At 45.6% G+C, this 21,996-nt stretch overlaps 1 protein-coding gene across 1 annotated transcript; it reads left to right on the top strand.

Annotated features, from left to right (window-relative positions):
- Positions 1-19,687: 19,687 nt before the first annotated feature.
- On the top strand, positions 19,688-21,219 carry LOC114492201 (C2 calcium-dependent domain-containing protein 4A-like). Its single transcript, XM_028506360.2, has 2 exons — positions 19,688-19,791; positions 19,993-21,219. The coding sequence occupies exon 2, from the start codon at positions 20,031-20,033 to the stop codon at positions 21,024-21,026; it is 996 nt and encodes a 331-aa protein (XP_028362161.2). The 5' UTR covers positions 19,688-19,791; positions 19,993-20,030; the 3' UTR covers positions 21,027-21,219.
- Positions 21,220-21,996: the final 777 nt, after the last annotated feature.

Genomic DNA, 21,996 nt, shown 5'->3' with positions numbered 1-21,996 from the left:
TAGGAATCTGGAGTGGCTGACTCCCTGTGTTCAGGAGGTGAGCTATTTCCACAGCTCGTTATTTGGAAATGCCTCCCTGAAGTAGTATATGTGTGAATTTAAATTCATTGTTAAAAAAATAACTGTTTGAGCAGCCTTCAAGCTTGTCTACTTCATTGTGACGTATAACCCTTAATGATTTAGCACAGAGATGTAGAGGACAAGGATAGCCATGGGTACCTAAGTGGGAAGAAGGTGCTGAAGGAGCCAGCGGGGCACTGAAGGAATAAAGTTCCTTATTCATCCAGTCCACATGCTGGTAACACCAAAAGGAGACAGGTCCTGGTAATGCCTGGCAAAAGCTGCTAAGGACCAGAGGAAGCCCTCCCTCAGGCAGTCAAGTCCAAAGCCAATTTCAGGCAGGTCATGCATATGGAGAGGGTGTGTCAGCACAACTTTTTCCATTTTAAGCCCAAATAGGGATATTCGTGACAATCACCAAGTCTCATTTTCCCCATAGCAGAGCCACTTAAGGGGCACCTAACCCATTAGGGGTCACTCAAAATTGTGCCCAAGGTGAGGGCTAGATTTCCACTTTTTAGCTTGACTAGAAAGGAAGACATGTGGGGAGTACATCAGTTAGTAGTCACTCAAAGTAACTTGTGCAGAAAGATGTTAACATTTCAGGCCTGGGTCTGCTATCCTAGGAAGATCTGCATGCAAGGCTGGCCCCTTGGTGGGCATCTTGGGTTTTGGGAACTCAGATTTAGGGTTCCTGACTCCCTAACTCACAAGTGCCTAAACTGTACACATATGGTTTGTGCTGGACATCTGCTATCCTTCTGTGAGTCTGAGGTTTTTGTCACACAGCAGGAGGAGGGCGTTTGTGTGAAGAGCTGCCAGTAAAAACTCTGGGCACCGGGTCTCTAACGAGTTTCTCTGGCAGACAGCATTCCACAAGCAGTGTCATATAACTATTTATGAATGAAATTAAGTATGTCCTGTGTGGCTTTGCAGGGAGAGGACTCTGGACTTTAGGCTCCATACACCGCGTCCTTTCGCCGATTCTCCTTTGTATTGTAACAAAGCACAGCCAAGAGTATGAGTGTATGCTGAATCCTGCGAGTTGTTTTAGCAACGCATAAAACCTGGGGTTGGTCTTGGGGACCCCCAATATACCACCCAGTTCTTCTTTTCCTTCATTCTACTAGGTCTTATACCTAGTGTACCTAGTATACACGTTGCGGGGGAGTTGGGGGATGTAGGGAAAAGAAAATGTTCTATCCTTCCGTCTCAATCTACACCCCTGCTTACCCCCTTCCCATTTCCGCTCCATTCACACACGCCTCAAACCACTTAGCTTTCCTCACATCTCCCTCTCTCAGAAATAGAGAAAGACATTTTTTCTACAGAAGAAATGACACCAACCATGACAGACATGACGGGGGTATATTGTTTGCCCTGGAGACTGTCTTCTGTCGACAGCAGCACCCTTCCTGTGCTGGTTTCTGATGCTGCGAGCCGTGATTTCTCAGGCTTTACTGCCTCCTTCTACTTTAATCTCCCTCTTTTCGATGTGTTTTTCCCTTTCCCTCTGCTGTAGTGTGTATCTACATTTTTTGTTTGTTCTGAAGCTGTTCCTGTGACTGTCTCTATCTCAGACATAATTCTTGGTACTTGAATGTTTGTATGTCTTCCTCTCTCACAGCTAAATACATTTGAAAGATTTTTTTTTTAGGGAAGCCTAGAGGAAGAAACTGTCTGAGCACATGAGTAGAGAATTATGTGAATCATCTCTTTGTGAACAAAGAAGAAAGACTGCCTTGTTTTTCTGTGCTGGGTTCCAGGGGTCAGAAATGATTATCTAGATAGTACCCACTCCTATCAAAATCTGTGCTCCAAGCCAGCTGCCTGTAAGCTCTCCCACTTTCAACAATGAAGCAAACATTCAGGCTCGACACAACACACTAATGTACACAGGCTAAGATTTCCACCCTTCAACCAAAAGCATCAAGGAGTGGTTTCAAGCCCAATATCTGACCATTGATAAGATAAAGGTCAACTTTCCCAAAGGCCCACTATCTTGATCAAACACTTGGAAACTCTATACTCTATTCTGCTGGTCCCTCTGGGTCTGCGGGACTGAGATACAACCACTGATACTAGAAACAATAACAACTTTCCTCCTCATCCCCTATTCCAACAGGAGTGGTTGCTACAAAGGCAAAGACAGTACAATAATACACAGGCTGCTACTTCAACCCCAAAAGGCTGACACTCCCGGCAGTGTTTTCAGAGATTTCAGACAAGCCTTCAAGGCCTCCTGGTAGGGGTTTCCAAGGATTGCAGACAGGGCCTTCCAGACATCCTTTTAGAGGTTTTAGGAGGTTACATTAAGATTTCAGGAGTTCCTTGCAGGAATTGCATGACTTGCAGTCAAAGTTTCTAATGCTTCCACTAGAGGGTTACGGGGATCCTTGGCAGAGGCCACAGATTTATTCTGTGGGCTATTTACAAGTTGCAGGCAGCAGCTCATAGCATTGTCTCCAAGGACTCATAGGATAGTTGATGATAAGTGGTCAGGGAGGCTTTTAGAGGGTCCCATTAAGGTATGCTTTCCTTAACTACCTCCTTTCATTTATTCATTCAGCAAACATTGAGAGAGCACTTGCTTTGTGCGAGGACGCTCTGAGTTGGGTCAAACATATGACACAGCATTGACCTCAAAGAGTTCACAGGCCGAGCTGCTTCTCAGGCTCTCCTGCTAGGTGTATTCAGCTCCCACAAGTCCCCTACTTTCTAAAGCCATGGTTCCCTTCCAAGCTGAAAAGCTCAGGGTTACTCTTTTAGTCTCATCACTGGGGGGCAGCTAACTTATGTTGTCTCTGGCAGCACTTTTGTTCTAAGCTCTTTTAAAAATTTTACATTTCCTGTGGAGGGGGCTGGAAGAGCAAGCATCTCTCTACCAACTATAGACCTCAAGCCCTCTGGCACTTCCTTGGCTGTACTCTGAGGTCTCTTCAAAGAGCAAGAATCTGAAAAGGCCACTGAGCTCAAACCCTGGACCTACTCAGCCACTTTTCATTGGCCTAGTAGCCACACTTCCCCATTTTAAAATGTATTCCTGGGAAGAGATTCCACAAGCCAGAACTACAGAGGAAGGTGTCCTCTAATAAACCACACAGTGTGAGAGGGATTAAGCCCCACCCATCTTCAAGAGCCTTCTTCAGTCCGGACCTTCTCCCATACAGCTGAGATTCCCAGCTTCAGGGCTCTCTTCAAGGGACTGACCCCCACACTAAAATGAAAATCCCCAGAACACTTCTAGTTCCCACCAGACTCTTTCACACCAGTGAGCAATCAGCTCCCTTCCCTAAAGATAGGTGGAGAACAGGTTTTTGACATTTGGAAGAGAGAAAAGGGACACTGGGCACTTGAAAGAGGGGGCTTCAAGGGGTGTAAAAAAGCCCCAAGCCGATTCTTCATTGCACAGCTGGCCCTCAGGCTAACCTTGACAAGAAGGTCTAAGCAGCTGTTAGAGGTGGTACCTCTACCTGCGGGATTCTGTCTCTGCAGCAGGAAGACCAGAGCCCGGCTAGCACACAGGCTTCCAAGGGGGTAGGAGGTCATCTCTTCATTCTAACAATCCAGCACAAGTATCCCCTAAACCCATAGGGAACCCCTCCTTTCTTCTTGTTTACCTCCACACTTCCTCCCTGTAATTTACCAGAAAAGCCCTGATGGGGTCTTTGAAAGTATATGACATTACAAAGGGGACCAGCACATCGCTGGGAGACACCATGCCCAGATACAGAAATAACAATAATCACAGCTAATGTCAGCATTGATGGATGTGACAGCTGTCTGTGGCCACACCACCCTGGATGCGCCTGACTCGTCTGATCACGGAAGCTAAGCAGGGCCGGGCCTGGTTAGTACTTGGATGGGAGATAGACATGACAGATAACTGTACAACGCATTCTATGTATATTAAATTCATTTTATCTGCCTAACATAGGTAGGTAATATTATTTCATTCTCATTTTACAGAAGAGAAAACTGAGGAACAGATTTTGAGTAACTTGCCCAATGTCACACTGCTGGGCTGGTAGCAGGATTTGAACTCTGGCCGTCTGGCGATAGGCCCCGAGCTCAAATCCCTACATCTCTACATGGGGACTGGGAATTTTCTCTGACAAGACTTGATTCCCAGCCATTTTTTCTTTCCTTCTACTTTCCCCCCCATTGCATTAGTTTAACTGCTGAAGACTGTCTGAGTCCTCTCAGTCCTCCTGGGACAAAATTTCCTCTCACACTTCTCCGTCCCTGGCTTATTCAGTCAATGCCTTCTTACCTGGCCTTTACTCTGCTTCCTCCTCCCCAGACTTGAAGCCTAGCATACATTTTTCTCCCTTGTCCTTGGAGTTGAGAATTGAGGCAATGTGTGGAGTGACAAGACAGCTCCCCCACCCTCCCCGAGGTCAGAGAGTCTGTGTGGTCAGCAGGGTCCGAGCTTTACTGCCTGAGTCTGCTCATGTCTCTGGCTTCTTGGGCAGCGGAGAAGGGCTCCCTGATATCCCCTCCCCCCTCCTCTTTCTCTTTGCTCACACTGCCTTTCGTTGCTCTTTGTACTTCTCCTGTTAAAACAATGAGCACACGAATTGCATTTGCCTGTTTAAATGTCTCCTCATTGGACTTAGCTCCCTGAAGGCAAGGATTTACTTTTAGACTTACTTCCTTTCAAGAGAATGCAGCAACAAGGCTGCTTTTGGCTTCCTTCCCTACCAACTATTTTCTGCACATCATCCTCTGAAATGCTCGGTTCTGCTCCCTTTGGGGATGCCACAAGCACAGACACCACTATCTGCTTCCTCCTTCAAATCTTGGGAGACTTGATCACCTGGAGGTGTTTCTTCTAGGGCTTTTCATGTTAACCTCTATTTCCACTGATCACAGAAGAAAGTGAGGTTGGGGAGAGGCTTTGTCAAATCACTCTGATAAACCATCTTGGTGGTTCCACTTACAGGTAGGAATCTCAGATGAAACCAATCACATCAGCAACCCTTACCCACTGTAAAAGGCATGTGCATTCATTCCCCTAAGGGAGACACCATATCTCACTCCTTCCTCTCCCAGTGCCCTGAAAACACATATGTTGAAATGTTTCATTCATATGTATGTGTGTGTGTGTATATGCATATATATACACATTATCTAGATGTATCTACAGATAGTTCTCATACACACACGAGTTTCACTTGCGTGTGTGTATGTAGAGGAGTATAGGCTAGGGATGGGGCTGAGTCCCAGACCACAGGCAGTACTCTGGCTTTTCTGGCTGCACCTGAGAAATTGTACGTTGGGGCCGTGGGCTGGCTTCTGAGAGGACCCAAATCAGTTCTAAACTCCCATATATCTGAGCTGTGAGGTTTCCATACCCTCTGAAAGGAAAATGTCTGCTCTAGCAGCTGCAGCCAAAGAAAAGCAACACCATTTGACGGCAGGAGTGATACCCCAGGATACTGCCTGTAGTTTCTGTTTATTAAATTAATATGTGAACATCATTCAGTCAGTTCACATTTCTTTATTTCTTTGTATATCCTCGCACCCTAAAGAGGGAAATTTGAGCCATGGTGTATTTTGAAGTTTCTGTTGCTGGCTTCCCCAGCAAGCAGAGCCTTTCAGCCGGGGCCCACTCTGCCCTGGTGCCCCGGCTGGCAGAGGCAGAGTTCTGCAGCTGACCCTGCAACCTCTGTCCAGCACCTGAGAGCTCAGAATTGCCCCTTCTGTTCTGGCACAGCAGTGCCCTGGCTGAGTTGTCCCAAAGACTTGTCTGTGCTCCCAAGACCTGTTTTTGGAAGCTCTCTTAAGGAGCTTCTTTATGTCATATTTAATGAAGTAAGACCCTCGTTGTAGTCTCCCCCTCACATACTTTTCTTAGTCTCTTGCACACCCCCTATTGGGGACCTGGCCCACAACCCAGGCCTGTGCCCTGACTGGGAACTGAACCAGCAACCCCTTGGTTTGCAGGCTGACGCTCAATCCACAGAGCCACACCAGCTAGGACCATGAGTAGGTATTTTTAAGTCTCCCACCATAACTGTAGTTTTAAATCAAGTTCTCCTTGCATGTCTAATAGTTTTGCTTGATACGCTTAGCTGCTATATTGCTAGTTATATACACATTTTTGACTTTTTCACAATGTATTCATCCTAGCTCATTGTAACACTGCCATTTCTTCTTTCTTGTATCATATTTTCGGTTCTTTATTTTTAAGCTTTTTGGAAGCATTTTAAATGTATTTCTTGTTCAATACCATATAATAGGGTTGCTTTTTTTTTAAACACCCATCACATAGTTTCTTTCAGCAAGAAAAGTCAGCCCATTCACATTGCAAAACAGCTGGGGGGAGGTAGGCAAGCAAAGTGGCCTTAGACCTCAGAGCTGGACTCCAGGGGCCCTGTAAAGTCCATGGACAGACTAAATACTGATACCCTAAACCCCACTTATAAAGTGGAAGATGCCTCTTTTAAATGCCTTGCGTTTAATAAACCAAGCACAAAAGAGAGTAGGGAGCACTGTTTCCTGTGACCAGAAGCACTTGGGGCCTGAAGGAACAGCAATATAAAGAATAGGTGGTAAGTGACTGAGACCCAAGAGAGGGAGATGCAATGATGGCACAGAAAGTGCTAGAAAGACCAAGCGGGGCCAGACACATGAGACTGAACCCCAGAACAAATGCCCCAGGATGCTTCAAACATGAGCCGTAAGGACGGGGGTGTGGCAGGGCGGCCACCTTTGCTCTGCCAGAGCCTCCTTATCGCCAGATGAGGGTGAGATGAGGCACGATAGAAGGGCCCCGGTGGATGGAGTGAGGAAGGGAATGGAGAGATGACTTCCTTTTTTGGGAGAACTCAGAGGAGAGAAATGGGCACCTGCCCTGTCTCCAGGATCTGAAAAGCCTGAGGCTGTTCAGCCAATTCAGATTAAGAAAACAAAGCTGGAAGGGCTGGTGAGGGTAGGAGGAGGATTACGAGTCTGCCTCGCTGTATCCATTTTGGAGCTAATCTGGCACCCTATCGGCCCCTGGCCCTCGCAGGGCCGAGTGGTTGTGTGGGGAGATGCGGAGGAAGCTGCCGTTGGAAGACACAGCCGCGGGACCGAGTCCCTAGGCTGCCGGCAGTTGAGCTTCCATAGGGCGCACCAACGACTGCACTGTGCATCGCGGGGTGCACAGAGCTCAGGGCGCTCACGTGGGGGCCGGGCTGCAAGCCATTGGCTCAGCCCCTGTCATCCCCAGAGGCACTCGCGCCCAGTTGCCTGGGAGACCAGGCACCGAAGGTCCCCTCGCTGCCGGCCGTTGGAAAGCGTTGGCCACACCCCGCCTTGGCTTCCTTCAGTTAGGCTGGTCTTTCCGCCAGGGGTGGTATAAGTCAAGGTTGACCAGGTGCCCTCACACTGCAGCAGCCCCCGGGAGGCTCTGTAGGGTTAGAGTCCCCAAAACCTAAACTGTTGCCTGGGACTTGAACCATAGCAGAGCCATATATTCTTGTGGTGAAAGTGGACTTAGGAAGAAAATTCTGTTTCTAGGCTGATTAGGTCTGAGCTATACAAACCTTGTACAATGTAACTGGCCTATGTGGTGGCCTTTGAGGGGACCTCTAGAAAATTCCAGACCGTGTCATGGGCAGGGGGGGAGTTATACAGTAGATATTAAACTGGGTAAAATTTGTAGATACACCCATAGATGCCGAGCTTGGGCTGCCAACTGGACAAATCGCTTGAGCTCAAGGCTGGGCATTTTTAGCCAGCTTTTCTGACCACAAGAAAACAGGCTTTCTGCTGTTTGAGCCATCTCCTTGGGAGCCAAGTTGTCAATTTACTGAAGCCTGCACCACCAGACAAGCCCGAAGGTTTCTACCACCCAGGACATAACTCTTCCTTTTGTTCCTTTTTCCTACCAAAGACCTCTCAATATCTTGTCTCTTAGGGTACAACAATGAATCCCCCACCCCCACCGCCCTTCTCACTAGACAGGAGGAAAACTAATTCTCAAAATGACTTCTAAGTTACTTTGATGTCATTGGAGAAATCACTGAACAGTTGAGGGTGCTGTTAGGTTCAAGAGATTAATTTTTTTCAATCTGGCCCTCAGTGAGTTCCCTCTCTGGGGGAAGAATTGCGTTTGCTTTCTAATTAGGGCAGGCATTCTGTAATAGGTCAAGCCAGGTGCGTGAGGCTCTAAAGTCTGTTAATGAGAAAAACCTTAGTGGTGATCCTACGCTGGAATCCTCAAATGATAATAGACTGAATCTGGGTGTGTGCTCACCAGAGCTGGGCATCGGGGGAGTGGGGGCCGTTATTCTGAAGCTGCAACCTCCAAAATGAAACAGACCAACTGGGGTGGGGGCACTCTTAAAACCTCTTTTAGAATAGGTTAAGTCTATATACGAATGTTCGTATCCATGGTCATGGTCATTAAAGAAGACTTACCACAGTCATCAGGGACCCAAAGGAAAGGAGGGTGGGACATCACTGGATAGTCATTTCTGCCCAAAGGGGCATGTGTGGAACTAGAAGAAAATTACTTCTTCCTTTCTCCTGAATTAGCGCCCTGTCTCTGTAAGTGGGCCTGGAAGAGAAACAACATTGCAGAAACAATTAAACAGCAAAGTGTAATTTTATGGGGTGTTAAAAATCTGGGATCCAATCCTAAGATTAAATGCAGGTGTTAGAGCAGATGAATCATAGGCAGGTAGTTGCTGTAAAAGGCATCTCCAAGGTCTGCTTAAATCCTCTCCCGAACGGGGAATATACTAGGTGTATGACGTCGGTTATACATCTATGTTTGGAAACACAAACCTTTTCTGGTGATTTGCTTATTTTCATACCTTAGCTCTCCCCTCCATTCTAGCATCACCAAAGTGCCTGAAGTTAGCGTGAGCTGTTTGTTCCCACAGTGAAGACAGCCCTCTGTGTTGCTAAGCTAGGTGCAAAGAGTGCTGGATTCTTATGGGAGCCTGCGGTTGACTTCGTAAGTGTCCGACTTTTGTCTTTTTGAAGCTCCAATTGCAAAGTCATCTGAGGAGACCCAAAACCTTTGGAATCCAGATTAGAGCTGAGAAGAGAGAGCTTGTAGCGGCATCGGCCCTGTGTGAGGTTGGATTATGGTCAGATAATGGGGGGGGGGGGGCACATGAGGAATGTGTGGTAAGGATGTGGAGCACAACTCTTCCCCAGCCTTAGGGTGGGAGTTGGGGCCTTTGGGGCTGCCTCTCTGCAGCAGTGTGCTGAGGGGCTTTGGGGCTGTGTGCTGAAAGACAAAGTGCCAGCTGTATCCGGGTTGCAAATGGATACGCACCCTTGGAAATGTCAGTTCCCATGTTGATGGTAATTGGAAGAACTTTTGGGGTGATTTTGAAGAAGCCAGAGAATAGGTGAGAAAACACCTGAATGGCAATTTCTCATCCATTGGGATAAGGCCAGGGGAAAAGGAAGTTAATTATTTCTATTTACTGGATTGGTGGGCCCTGCCTCCGTGGGTGGTCAGATGACACACTTAGGTATTGCTGCTTCTTTCACTTACCTTAGATCTATTGATCTTCACATTAAGGAAAACTTAGATGGGTCTCTAAAGTCCAGGAAGACCCATGACCTTAGAACATCTGCCCTTCCTGTAGGAGAAGAGACCACCGGTATTGAAGGGTGGGTTAGGGTCTTTGCCGAGGCTGAACATGGGACAGAACAAGCTTCCAGTTTTTTACCCTTTGATGGGAGAGCCTCTTGGGGGAGGTGCTTTAGTGCAAGGTATTTACTTAAAAACTTCCATAACTTTACAGGTGCAGGGTACAGAAAGTTCCCAGAACATGAGCCTTCCGAGACAGTCAAGTTTTGTTATATATCTGAGCTTGGCGTTGTAAAGCAGAAGTTGAAGAACAGCTGTGTTTCTAAAGAGTTTGAGGGAAACCAGGTTGATAGTTTAGGTCTGGGTCTAGGAAACCCTTTCCTACGTGGTCAATTTTGAAGGCATTTGCTGCTAATGAAGCTAATCAGTGGGCAGGGGTTGTGGGGAGCACTGAAGGTTGCCTGGCCAGAGCCCAAAAGAACCCCAAACTAAGTCACTGGCTAGACAGACACTCCCATAGAGACGAAGCCAGGTGAAAGACATTGGCTCTTTTTTGTTATTTACATAATGTTTTGAAGAGAATTTGGTTTGTTAAGGTCCTGTAATGGACAGTGCTTTAAGCTGGATAGATATCTTTACTAAAACAATAGCACTGAGAAGTTTGAAAACTGAAAAGTTGGACAAAATTGCCACAGTCCTTGGATAGCATTTCCTTTCCACTGATCTAGCCCAGCTCTGCACCTGGGCAACAATGACATGACGTCACGAGGTCTACCCATGTGTGTTCTTTGAGCAGATGGCCAAGGAGGGGTTCTGAGTCATCAAGAACACGGTCAGAAACTTTGTGGAGATTCTGAAATTGCTGGGTTATCAATTGATTAGAGGTTCTCACTCCGCTCTCCTCCACCGGATGCATTTCTCTATGACCATTTAACAAGTTCCCCAGCATCTTAATTTTTTACGAAGTTTGGAAATTTGTTTTCTGACTCGCATAGTTCCCTTTTGGTGTATGTGCTGGCTTTCCCAAGATGCTTTTGGCTCTCGTCCCAACTCACTTGCAGTTGTTTGGGGGGGAAGGCAAGATAATCCACAACCATGGTAGGAAAAAATCAAAATTTTAATTACATATTTTAGTACTTTGGGCATCTGGTTTGGTTTTGTTTTCCTTTAAATGGTGTCTGGTTTCTGGACTCAAAGCCTCAGTTCTGATGACATTCTTTCTGCTGTCCTTGCCTGGGAGCAATGCACAGAGGGTGTAACCATAAATAGCATGATGGACTCCAATCTCTGGTCTCAGCCCCCTCACACTGGCCATTCAGTTTTAAAGAGAACTACTTGTTGAAAGGGCTTGCCATTGTGTTTCCCCTGGGTAGCTAGCGAAGACCCTGTTCTAAAATTGAAAATATTAGATGTGAAGATTTAAGAAAATATATTTATTTACTTTTTCGAGGGGAAGGGAGGGAGAAAGAGGGAGAGAAACATTGTATGTGAAAGAAGCAGCGACCAGTTGCCTCTCGCACACCCCCAAGGGAGGACCTGGCCCACAACCCAGGCGTGTGCCCTGACTGGGGATTGAACTGGCGACCTTTTGGTTCGTAGGCAGCGGCTCAGTCCACTGAGACACACCAGCTAGGGTGTGAAGGTGTTTTGAAAAAATAAAACAAAAACTCGTGTTTTAGTTCTGGCACTGCCATTATTAGCCATGTGAATTTCAGCAAATCTCCACATTTCTTTGGGCTGTGGTATCCTCATGGGTACAACTGGGATACTAAAACCTACTTCACAGGGTTGTTGTGAGGATTAAATATGCTCTGTAATCTGTCATATTATATAAATATTTGCAAATTTTTGTTATGATTTAAGAGCTATTTTAAAATATCCCCTATACACACAGCAGATACTGCTGACATTTCTACCATTAGATCAACACTTTTCACTGTCGTGTACCACGCATTTAATTGCTAGGGCGACATTGTATGTTTCTATGTAAATATGTTTGTGTGGACAGTGTCCCCACAGCTTTAATGTCCTATAAGGGGTTTCATTACCCTAAAAAGTTAAAAGTGCTTTAGAATCAAAAAGTTGGATTTGGTAACAGGAATAAATTTATCGCTTCCAGAAGGCCCCTCTTAACATGTCTGTAGTAGTAGTTTTGATATTTTTAGATGGTGAAATTCTTAATGTACAGGCCTGATGACTGCACAGAACATTTGATATCAGGACTAAAAATCTTGGACAATGTTTACACTAGCCACTGGAGTATCCAACTGCTGACAGTGTCAATGTGGGTGTATAATGATGAGCTATATGGCCCTGTGAAAGTCACCTTACCTCACGGAGTCTGTTACCTCATTTGTACAGGGAGGGGTTTGAGCTTAAAGATTTCAGAGGTACTAGTTGGAATTCTCTAGGAAAGTGAGATCAAAGCTGGACTTAGATGGAAACCAATTGTGTCAGAAATGAACCAGGCTTTGTGTAGGAGGAAGAAGAGGGAGTATCAGAGTGGGGATGAGGGGCAGAGAATCCAAGGACCTCCATCCGTGCAAAAGACGGGGAACTCGAGCCTGCTGAGGTGAAGAGCCAGTTAATCTGGGCAGGAAGAGAGCAGGTGGGCTCCTCCTTAAGATCCAAGGTGCTGATGGAGCAGAGACACAACCTCCACCTGTCACTGTGCACTGACTTGCCAGGACACAAGCTGCCCCTTGTTGAGCAAGCGCATCGTCCTCCCTGTGCTCACAGAGCTTGCAGTTCCCACGGGAGCCAGCTCCTGGAGTCTCCCCACTTCCCACAGCAGGCGGTTTGCCACTTCAGGAAAATGCTTCCCTACAAATGCTTTGAGACACAGTAAGTTGTAGGGATGGGGAGGCTTTGGGGAGAGGTTACGAGAACCTTCTATCTATACTTTAGGGTGGACTGGAACCCCCACCCTCACGTGAGGAGTTTTAAGTATAAAATCTTATTTTAAAAAACAAAACTACTGTTGATACGTCATCATTAACTAAAGTCCATAGTTTATGTTAGGGTTCATCATTTGTACTTTTTTAAAAAACTCGTTGAGTGTTAAATGCCTTTCTGTATCTTCTGAGATGATTGTGTTGTTGTTTTGAAAAAACAGACTAGGTCTGTGGACTATAAAACTTGGGAACGCAAAGTTACATTTTTTAGAATAATAGCCTTATTTTGTAATCGTCTAGAATGGGGTCAATAAACATTTTCTGCAGTAAATATTTTTGTGGTAAATAGTTCCGATAGTTAATATTTTATTCTTTGCAGGACACATACGGTGTCTGTCACTTTTTTTAAACATCCCTTTATAAGCTATTCTTAGCTTACATTAAACATTTTTGGTCTAGCCACCTGAGCTAAAAATGATTTTTACTTTATCACACAGGTGGCTATAGAGCTGTGAAAAGAAGTAGCAGCAGCAGTGACAGAAACATATGTGGCCAGCAAAGCTCAGATTATATACTACTGGCCCTTTCCAAAAAAAATCCAACAAAAACAAATAAGCAAACAAACTTTGCCAGCCCCCTATTCTAGAGTAGTGCTACACAATACTTGAAAAGGAACATTGTGTGCTCACGTACTGTATATAGCCCAGATTAAATTAAGTCAACAGTGGCAGCATCTCCTCAGCTATAGTACTACTCCCCAAACAGATCCTTTTTTAAAAAAGAGCACAACTATTAAAACATGTGGCATGAAAAATAAGGTGAGGATGTCAGTTGTACTTGTCTGGAAATTAATTGATGGCAACTATGCTTGATTTTTCAGGATTGGAAGACTTGGCTCCATGGCTCAGAAGCAGCACTGGCTGAGACATGGTTCTTCAGAAATAGACAAGGTATAGTCTTGACTGGCTAGGTGTTGTCCTTAAGGGCCCCTTTAAGTGCATGTACCTGACACTTAGATAGCAGTCGTTATATCCTGGCAATTACTCTAAAGGTTTTGTCCTCTGGGCTCATCTCCTTGTCCATAACATGGGTTGATATCTAATAATACCTCCTTCATAGGGTTGCTGAGGGATTACATGTGGTTAATTAACCTGTTGAATATCTAAGATGTTCATAGAGTGGTAGAGCCAGAATCTGCCTCTTAACTCCATCTCATGCTATTATTTCCCTGATACATCGAGTCCTCCTTCCTCAGCTTCCTCCCTTTCCCACCTGGTGGTCTCCAGGTCTGGATTGCCACGGTGACTGACGGAAGTGAGATGTGCATGAGTAGTCTTAGTTGACACCCCTTTTAATGAACCACAAGACATATAGTACTTTTAAAGCAGTGTTCCAAAGCCTGTCTCTTTTAATTTGTGGTACAAAAGAATGTTTTATTAATCTTCATTTAAATCTTAATTTAATATCTCTTCAAGAATGTAAGGCTTTATGAGTGAGGAGGGCCAGAATGTTTTAGAGAGGCAAAGAAAGATAAGAACCATAAAACTAAAGAAACTAAGAATTAGGAAGGCTTCAGGTTTTTCTTTTCCTCTGCCCTGAAGACAGATTTGAAATTTGGAGGCAACGAGCTTTCCCTAGATGAGCTTCCTTCAAATCAATTTTTAACCAGCTTGTGTTTTTTCAAATGAACCTCTCTGGAGTAACCATTAACTGCATAGTAATTATGATCCTGGTGATTTTTAAAGGTCAAGAAACAAAATAACCCAAATCACAATGACATGTCACTCATAAAGTACCTCCTAAATTTAGTTCTCTTAAAGTGTTTGTCACTGGGGACCCTGATTTTCTTCCTGGGGAATGGGCACGGGTGCGAACGCCTGAGGCTCAGTCCCCTGCAGACTGGGCACCGCCCTGGGCCAGGTCCTCTCACAGGTCCGTGGGTCTTGGTTTCCCCCTTTCTACATATTTGCGTTACTTATCCAACCCTTAGCTGCATGGCTCTACACGGATACCAGGTAGTGTTGGTTTCTTTTTCTTTCCTTTTTGCTTTTTCTTGAGCTTTGAAGGAACTCATGTGCCCTGTGGGGTGTCTAAAGCCTTTTTCTTTTGCCCAGACTTATCTTTTCCTAAGTAACCAGGTTCTGAAGAGGCAACTCTTAATACACTAACCCTGAACAACAATAAAAAGAATAATAATTATTATTAAGAAGAGTTCAAAAGAAAGATAAAACTTTAAATGTTCATCGACTGAATCATTTTTTCTTTATGAAACTAAACTAGAAATAAAAAGAAGATGAAATACATAAAATCTAAAAATAAAATTAAATAAATAAAGACTCCATCTTGGTGTCTTCAGCAACTGATTCCTCAAATGTATTGTTTACTTAAAGGAGCTTTAGTTCTATCTCTCACCAGAAGCATCTATTTCTTTAGGGGGAGGTAGGCTACCATAGAAATAACACATCTTCATTTGGGTAAATCTGGAAAATACCAATAGAGAAAGGTTAGAATCAGCTGTAATCCAGCCATCTAGAGTCGACTTGCTGGGAACATTTTTGTGGACATCCCACAGTGTTTGCTATGTATACACTTTCCCCTGAAATGGGATCCCTTAGTACAATTCCATCCTTATAGTCTTTTTAATTTTTCTGAGCTTAGAGTCTTTTATAACATCGATGTTAATGATCAATCACACACAGCTATGCTTTAACTTATTAAATCTGCTGTTGTCCACAGATCCCATTCCAGGAGGATTCTCATGTAGAAGATGAATGAACACCAGCCAGAGGCCATGAGCTCAAGGGTCCCGTGACAGGACGTTTGCCTGTCTCTTGACGGGGAGGGCAAGTGTGTGTTTGTGGTCGAGTGTGGGTTGGATGGGTTCTGTCATGTGGAGGTTTTTTTGAATTGTTCGTTTCTGCTCATGGAACAAATATGCCATTATTTGCCTAGTGTCTGGTATGTAAATGTTGCATTAAAACCTTCTTGAGGCGTATGTTGTCTCACAGTGTGTATACTTTGAAATGATATTAGGGCATTATAATAAAATGCACTTTTGATGACATATGAACTTAGAAGGCATTTATTTGTATGAAACATCTTCCAAAGATAATACATATTACATAGTATTGAGTTCTATTGGTGATAGATAAAGATTTTTTCATGATTTTTTTGGCTACCTAGGATGCAAACATGTCATATTATTTGGAGACCTCACTTATAAAGGGCAGCAAAAAGTGTTCTATATTAATCATTAGAGGGTCTTTCGTGATTTAGAATGTAACAGGACCCCATGTGGGTAGCTTTGTTGTTTAGCACATTGGTTAGCCCATTGGTTTGCTAACATTTTAAATTCAGGCAATATTTTCTGTGGCTCCACTTGCCCTGCTGCTCTCAAAGGTATGTGCACGACACACAGACCCCCGGGACCATGCTGTGTTCTCCTTTACAACAGAACTCTGCCTCAAGGTGCCAAATGTGAGGGGGGCGGGTAATATTAGCTACTCTTCTGAAATGGAAATCCCTGCTATGCCAGTAGATCCAGAATCCATTTTTCATTCAACTTGGACAGTTCAGCTCTATTGCTTTGTTTGGTCTCTGTCATGCAATCAAACACAGTGGCGAAGAAGGAGTTTCTTCAAGCTGGTGTACCCCCACCTGGCTTGAAACATACAAATGGTGTCAACTTACAACAGACCAGGAAACTATGACCAAAGACAAATGTCTGACTATATAAAGAAAGGGGACTCTGTTCACTGTAGTCAGCCCAGCCCAGTGACAGGCCCATAAATTTGTTGGAACCTCAAGTACCTTCTGAAAGGCAGCATTAACATCACAGACTTTGGGCTTTTGCATCAGCATTTAGATCCTCACTCTGTGGTTACAGACCAAGCATGTAACTTGAGGAAGAGTTATTTAAAGTCTCTGAGGCAAAATTTATCTTTAAAAGTAAGGCAATTGTAACTTTGCAGGATTGATGGATTAGGTAAGGGATCTTTTGTGAAGGGCGTGACTCAGAACAGGTGCCCACTAAATTTAGTTGTCATTCTTCCTGTTTAAGTTCTCGTCTGTGTCTAAAACTTTTAACCTGATATCATAACAATGAGTTTGGTGACAAAATACTACTGTCACCTTACTACTACCTGCAAAAGAAAATAGGTAAGATTTACTAAATAAATGCCAGACATTGTCTCATAATGACTTTACATGGATTACGAATCAGCATAACCCTAGGTCGGATGTGGTTGTAACCATTATCTTCACAGAATAGATGAAAAAAAAACAACAACTGAGGCTTAAGTAAATGAAGAAATTTGCCCCAGCTCATACAGCTAGATAGTGATGGAGCTGGAGTAAGAACCCAGGCAGTCTGTGTTTTCTGTGCCTAGTAGTGAAAAGTCAAAATGATTAACATTCAGTCCCCAGTGTCCACCGTGAGTTTAGAGCACTGTTATGCTGCAAGGCAGACAACTAACTATACAGGTTGTTTACGTCTCATTCTTCACGGTTACCAACAGGTGACACAGCTTGTCAGCTTACAGCATTTGCTGACTTGCCCGTAACTTTAGGTCACAGTCAGCAAACACAAGGCCTGAGGGCTGAATCTGGCCCTCCACCTTGTTTTATCCAGCCCAGCACCTTGTTTCTACCCAGCAGCAGCACCAAGCTCTTGCTTAACTGTTAAGGAGTAGTTACATTTATACAGTCCTAAAGTTACATTCTACCCTTTGAAGGCAACTGCAAAGCTGATGTGGCCCCCGGTGAAAATGAGTTTGATACCCCTGCTTTAGATAATTTGGTAGAGTCAGCTGTGGCTTCAAGCAAGGGTCAGTAAGTTAAGTGTAGTTAAGAAAGGGTGACCTCTTAGATAAACTTTAAAATGTTGGATTATTTTGCAGCAATACTGTGTTGTACTTAGATGGCCAGACAGACAATATGGTTTGTACATCCATGTGAGCCTCAGATCTTCCTTGTAACATCCCTACCTCATGTTGGTCCAGACTACCTGAATACCTCCAAAGACGGGGAGCATACAGCCTCTTAAGGAAGCCTTTTGCACCTTCGGAGAACACTGATTGAAATTTCTGCTCATTGGTGTATTAACAACCTAAAATCGAATAAGCAAAACTTTTAGTTTAAAATATCAGAACAGGAAAAATATCTTTATGACCTTGGGGCAGGGACTTATTTGTTAGGCAAAATCACAAAAGAAAAATGGATACATCTAACACATTAAAATTTTAAAACTATTTCTCAAAAGACATCATAAAATATGAAAAGCAAGTTAACTGGGACAATTTTATAGCACTTAAAAATGACCACGAAGTAGTACCTAATGTATGTAGATGTGTATGGGAGAACAGACAACAAAATAAAAGGAATGATGGGAAGAATCTAGATGCTCTCTGGGAAAAAAAGTGGAGACCATTTTTATTAAACTTGATTTTCATTTGCTAGCTTGATAAGCTTTTAGTTGTAATAATATTCTGTAATTCTTTGAACCTCTTTCAATGTGAACAAGGAAGGAATTTGGGTTTTTTAAAGTTGTTTCATATATTTTTCATAAACTGGTTTTAAATGTTACATTTTCAAATGTATAGGCTTTCAAATGAGCAGAAAGCTAGGACTTACCATATTGGGCTATGATAAATAGTTTGAGTGACAAGTCTCTTAACCTGAGCCTTGGTTTCTCATCTGGTCAACAGAAGCAATGTCCACCTTACTGGTTTGTTGTAAGAACAAAATGGAATAACACAATTAGAGAGATATGTGGTTAAAAACACCTGATGGTCATAAGACCTGCAGATTAGGCTCAACACAATAAAATTCATCAAATGTTTACTGAGTACTTATTCTTTGCCTGGCATTGTATCCCCAGGTGCTGAAATTGGATAAAAGATAAGTAAGACAGCTTTGCTTGTTCTGAGATAGGGCAAGTGGGATGCAGGCAGACCCAGGTTCTGGGTCGTAGCACTTTTATATTTTCCATATATTCATAATAGGTCCCCCAAATTCCATGCTGGTTGAGATGCCCCAGTCATTGTCATCAAGAAACTCATAGTCTATTAGGGAAGAGAAACTTGTAAATCACAACTTCTAAAGCAACATGGGAAATGCAGCAATGGTGTTACACAGAATGTGTATGGAGGGAATAAGGAGGGGCTAATGAATCGTGGTGGGAGGTTGGGAAAAGAGTCCCTGAGGGATGATGTCTGGCTAAATTGTGGGAAATAAGCAGGAGCTCCCACAGAAAGAAAAGGCAGAGAAGGGCATTTCTGATAACAGGAAGCATCACACACAAAGAGAAATAAACAGGAAACTGCTAGTTCCAGGTCCTGCCATTAATTAGCTTAATTTAACCTTTATGGAATTTCCTCAAGTTCCTCTGGACTTTCAGTTTTCTCATCTCAGAAAAGTTGGGGGTGGAAAGAGGCAACCGACATTTTCCGTAAGGTGCTTTCTAACTGCATACCTACATGCTGGAGAAGAGAGAAAAGGGCTGGCTTTGGAAATATCAAATGTTATTTTTAGGGCATGAGCCAGAAACCTCATCTTTTGTGACAGTCAAGATGACAGGCAGAACCTGACTACAGAGTCATTCAGAAAATTTTGCATACGTCAGTTCACCCACCTCACCACTATTTATGGTATTGTCTGAGCCAGGCCCTATGCTATTAAGGAAGCCATCTTCCAAAAGAGGGAGACACGTAAATAACTAATAGACAAATACCATGGAAACCATATTGGTCTATACACAGCAGGCGTGTGGAGGAGGTAGAAAACAAGTCCCTAGGGCGTGTAAGTCACTTTCAGGGTGACAGAATTTAGCTCCTAGCAAAAAGGAATTTTCTGTTTCTTCATCCTGTTTCACCTTCTCCAAGAGGCCGCCATCATTTTCAGCTGCCATTGTCCCTTGGCAGGGCGATGAGGCGTCCTCTCTTCACCTACAACCTTTCGCAGGCCTGTGTCAGGAGCTCTGAGCACGCAGAGGGCACGCGGAGCAGATGCAGGTCCCAGGCACCAGAGGGTGACAGCTCCGGAAACAGCTTTGCACACCCACGAGTGCTGCAGGGCCGCCCAGCGTCTCCGGGAAATCGGGGCGGGGGAGGCGGGCTGTCCAGGGCCGGCAGGAGTCGGGATCCCAGCCAGGGGGCGGGACTCCGGCTACCGGTATAAGAGCAGGGCGCCACTGTCCTGGCCACAGTGCTGAAGCTGACGCCTCAGCCACTACCTGGAGGCAACAGGCACTGAACTTGCAACTCTTGACCCACAGTGAGCAAGGAAGAGCAAAAGGTCTGATTTCTAGTTTGTCATTTATTTAGTTTGCAGTACCAATGAATGGAAGGAAGGCAGGGTCTGTGGGTGCGCGAGAGCTCGGTGAGACTGGCCGGGGTGGTAGGCGCGTCGATACCCTCAGAGGGCCCGGGGGTTGGGGTCCAGCCCTGTCTCCAGGATCCCCGAGCGCCCAAACTCAACAGCTTCTCTCTCCTGCAGGAGCGCTTCTTCCGCCACTAGCAGCCAGACTTCTGAGGATGCGGCTTCTAGGGAAATTCCGCGCCTCAGCAGCGGGCAGCGCAGCCACGGAGCCGGCCTTCAACGTGCTCACCCCCGGCCGCATCCCTGAGTTCTGCATCCCGCCGCGGCTGCCCGCGCCCTGCGCGCCCGATTCTTCGATCCCGGCCGCCGCTCTGCCCCGGCGGTGCGCGGCTGAGCCTGACCTGTGGCCCAGAGAAGGCGACGACGGCGCAGGACACACGGACTGGGACCCGCGGTCGCAAGCCGCGCTCTCGCTGCCTCACCTGCCCCGCGCGCGCACCGCCTACGGCTTCTGCGCGCTGCTGGAAAGCCCGCACACCCGCCGCAAGGAGTCGCTCTTCCTTGGGGACCCCAGAGCCGCCGTGCTCCTGCAGCCGCAAGCAGCCCGATCGGCTCTCCGCCAGCGCGCCCACACGTTTGGCGGCTGCGAAGAAGACGCCCCCCTTCGCCCCTCTGGCGGAGCCCCTGAGTCCACGGCCCCCGAAGACACTCGCCCGCCCCGGAACACAGTCGCTCCGCGTCCCCGCGGCCACCGCCTCCTGCGCGCCTCCGAAGGGCTGCTGAGCCGCGCGCTGAGGGCCCGGAGGAATCGCGGCCTGGTTCGCGCCCGCTCTGTGTCCAGTGGGGACGAGGACGAGAACGAAGAGTGCAGCGCCGGCTCGGGGTCGCCGGCCCGGACCTTCTCCACGCCCCCTCTGTCATCCTCCAGCTCGAAGCTCGAGCACTTGGAGGCCGAAAGCACCGTAACTCTGGATCGCGCCGCCGGTGCCGTGCACTTGGCTGCCGAGTACAGTCCGGCCAGCGGGCGTCTCCGCATCCGGCTGCGCCGTCGGCTGCCCCGTCAGCCTGGTCCTGCAACCACCCGGCAAGACTCGTTCGCAGCGCAGCGCCGGGATGCAAGGGAGCCACAGGGCCGTCTTCGGCCAGGACTTCTGCTTCGGCGGACTCTCGGAGGACGAAGCACACCTCCTGGCAGTGCGCATCTAGACTGAGAACAAGGGCCCTGGCCAGGAGCCGGGCGGCCTGCTGGGCCCGGGCGAGCTGCTGCTGGGTCCCTCCTGCTGCCCTGAGGGCGCCCAGGCCTCAAGGCCCTGCCCGCGGGGTGCTTTCCGTCCGCTGAGGACTCTCGGACACTGATGGCCGCTTTGTACAAAATAAATGTTATTTATTCATTTTTCTATTTATGATCTTGCTTTATTGGCATTTTATTTCTTAGATGACTGCTTTTGTCATTGTTTATTTGTAGGAAAGGAAAAAAAATACTGATGCCCTCCTCTATTCACAACATCCAACCCTCCTTTCCAGGCTGGAAGAGAGAGAAAGGAACTGCACCCCATGTGCGTTGTTCTTTCTCTCCGGTTTATGTCAATGCCAAGTAGTTTATGGGTTTAAAAAGGAAAATTATCCTTTCAGAATCAGGCCCAACGCTAAGATTCATATGTAATTTTACACATTTGTTGTGGCATAGGTTCATATCATCATTCCTGCACACACATGCTCTGAGCAGAAGACATGTAAGGATATTTTATTGGGAAAATAACTCCTTTGCCATTAAGAAGCATTAGGATTCTTTTAAAAGTAAAGCCTTCAGGAAATGCTGAGAAAAAGGAAAACAAAGTGAAGTATCTGTCGAAGGGTGGTCATGTAGGGAAAAGATATTCCTGGCATCCCCCTCTTCCTCCTCCAAAAGCAGCCCTGGGAAATGCTATCTCAGAACAGAAATCTTTCCTGCCTCCATAAACAAGTTGATATTTTTGTGGCCTTATTTCCATCTACCTGTGTATCTAAATTACATAGTAATGAATGGCTTTGCAATAGCATTTCCCAGAGCAGTTGAAGAGTAAATGGTTTTTTGAACCAGTTCTAAGAGTTTTAAAATCCAATTTAAATCCAATTTTCATTTGTTGATTCATCAAATAGACTTGAGTCCACTAGAAACTGATCATACCCGGGAGGGTTTGC

The sequence above is a fragment of the Phyllostomus discolor genome, chromosome 1 (genome assembly GCF_004126475.2).
Source record: "Phyllostomus discolor isolate MPI-MPIP mPhyDis1 chromosome 1, mPhyDis1.pri.v3, whole genome shotgun sequence".
NCBI classification, from domain to species: Eukaryota; Metazoa; Chordata; class Mammalia; order Chiroptera; family Phyllostomidae; genus Phyllostomus; species Phyllostomus discolor.
This window is presented reverse-complemented; position numbering and strand designations above follow the sequence as displayed.